This window comes from Hordeum vulgare, chromosome 1H (assembly GCF_904849725.1).
Source record: "Hordeum vulgare subsp. vulgare chromosome 1H, MorexV3_pseudomolecules_assembly, whole genome shotgun sequence".
Classification (NCBI taxonomy): Eukaryota; Viridiplantae; Streptophyta; class Magnoliopsida; order Poales; family Poaceae; genus Hordeum; species Hordeum vulgare.
The window spans coordinates 488,342,075-488,344,387 of NC_058518.1; the positions used below are offsets into that span (position 1 = coordinate 488,342,075).

The 2,313-nt window shown below is 53.0% G+C and overlaps 1 protein-coding gene across 1 annotated transcript; it reads left to right on the forward strand.

Moving 5' to 3' along the window:
* The first annotated feature begins 602 nt into the window (after positions 1-602).
* LOC123448469 (rapid alkalinization factor-like) lies at positions 603-1,249 on the forward strand. Its single transcript, XM_045125379.1, has one exon. It carries the CDS (start codon positions 711-713, stop codon positions 1,035-1,037), a length of 327 nt encoding a protein of 108 aa, XP_044981314.1. The 5' UTR covers positions 603-710; the 3' UTR covers positions 1,038-1,249.
* Positions 1,250-2,313: the final 1,064 nt, after the last annotated feature.

Genomic DNA, 2,313 nt, shown 5'->3' on the forward strand with positions numbered 1-2,313 from the left:
CCGGGTTCACATCAGGGTACGACTCGGCGGATCGGAGCAGTTGATGGCAGCTGGACCTCACCATGATAGATAGCCGGCGGATGGATGGCGATGTGCGGATGATTTCGACCGGTCAAGCTCACCGGCAGCAACCAGGCAAATATATCCCTCCGTTTATATGATTTCGACCAGTGAAGCTCACCGGCAGCAACCAGGCAAATATATCGCTCCGTTTCTAAATATAAGTTTTTTTAAATATTTCACTAAAGGACTACATATAGACCAAAATGAATGAATCTACACTCTAAAGTATGTCTATATGCATCTGTATGTAGTTATTTAATGAAACCTCTAAAAAACTTATATTTAGAAACGGAGTGAGTCGTTTATAGTAAAAAATTCTTAAAAAATATATATTTAGAAACGGAGGTAATAAGTATCATGATGAGAAAAATATATTCCGATTCTCTGTTAGGGCTCGTATATCTCTGAATGGACCGGACAGTGCATTCATGCCGCATTATTTCAGTTGGTGTCACGCGGCCCGGCCCGGGCCCACGCGTCATCCCATCCACCAGCCCACCCTCCCTCCTCCAACGCTCTGTCACGTACTACCAGTATAAACCCACCCCCATTTGCAGGCGGCACAAGCCAAGCACAGGCACCAAACCCCACACCCGCACCCAAGCACAGCATTCCCCAATCCCCATTCCACTTTCCCCTTCTTCGCCATGGCAAAGGCCCTCGCCCTCGCGGCGCTCCTCCTCGCCGCTGCCGTCCTGCTGCTCGCCGGCCGCGCCGACGCCGGGGCCGGGGAGGTGCCGCTCAGCTGGGAGCTGGGCGTGGAGGACGTGGCGGACGACGGGTACGGCTTCCCCGGCGGCGACGCGGTGGCAAGGCGCGTGCTGCAGAACAACGGCTACATCAGCTACGGCGCGCTGCGGAGGGACAACGTGCCCTGCTCCGTCCGCGGCACCTCCTACTACAACTGCCGCCCCGGCGGCCAGGCCAACCCCTACAGCCGCGGCTGCTCCGCCATCACGCGCTGCCGCGGCTGATAACAAGCGTCCTCCGCCTCCTCCGATCCGCCCCCGCCCCCGCCCCGTCTCCTTCGCTCGCTCCGCCGCAGGGAGTGCTTCTCTTTCATGCTGCCGTTTTTAGTGCCCGATTCCAAGAGGTCGTGTCTGTTGATGTAAATCGAAATCTGAGTCGTCGTCGTCGTCTTCTTGTATAAACTGTTGGATTGATGGGTGGATGATTGATTGATTGACTTCGTCGTGGCTGTGAATCCGTGATGCGCTGCGCTGCTTGTTGATCTGGGAGGGAATCCGGTCCGGCGAGTGCCCTCTTCAGCTCTTGGTTGTCTGATTTATTTGTCGGCGCTCCGGTCAGTCTGAATGTCTGGTAATGATAATAATTAGGCTAGCTGCTGCGGCGATTCTTTGATTTCCTTGCAAATGTTGGTTGTGCCAACCATGGTTAGCCAAGGTGGTATAATCACCTGGTGGATGCTTGATTTCTCATTGCCGTGATGTGCTGCTCGTTGATCTGGGTGGGAATCCAGCGAGCGCCTTTGTGATTGCCTGCCTGCTTTTGGCGATTCGGCCAGTCTGATAATAATTAACCTTGCTGCCGCAACGATTCCTGCTTGCTTTGTTTCTCCTTTGCAAACCTCGATTGCGCCATCCTCCATTGCCAATTTGCCATTGCCATTGCCATTGCCATTGCCTCGCATGGAGAGATAGTCAACTACTTTCTGGACAGAGGTGGCCACATCGGATCTGCAAACTGGCCATCGGATTGCAAAACTCATGAGATTGCCCCTCTTGCGCGGTTAAGAAAGGGAATTTCCCGGTCATGCGCTTCACGTGTGTCTTCCACCATCTAGAGGCGCCATTTCTTCCGAAAATTTCCATGGAGCTGCTGCTGATTTCTTTTCTGTTTAGGAACAAGAAACACGCGTGCGCGGACAGCCAAGACTTTGCGAGCCGTCCAGTGCCCGCCAGCCGGCACGGCATGGCAGCATGATTAGCGCAGCGAACTGGTCAGCACCGAATCTTTATGTAGAAGATGGAGCCGTTGGCTTGGGAACCATCCTTTTTATTCCCATAATGATGACGCCGCGTCAGAGGTGACGCGGAGAATACAATACGGTCGGCCGGCCTTTATATTGCCAACTACAACTATAACGGTCATTCGCCTTCACCGGCCGGTTTCAGACCAAGTATAATAGAGCTGAGTCAGCTGGCTATAAGGAATAAAGTAGTATATTTTTGCTTAGTTGAAGGAGAGAGAAGGTAAGCGGGCTCTTAGTTAGCCTGCCCGTAATGGGAG

Coding starts and splice junctions, on each gene's coding strand:
- LOC123448469 (XM_045125379.1), top strand. CDS start 711: ATGGCAAAGGCCCTCGCCCTCGCGGCGCTCCTCCTCGCCGCTGCCGTC.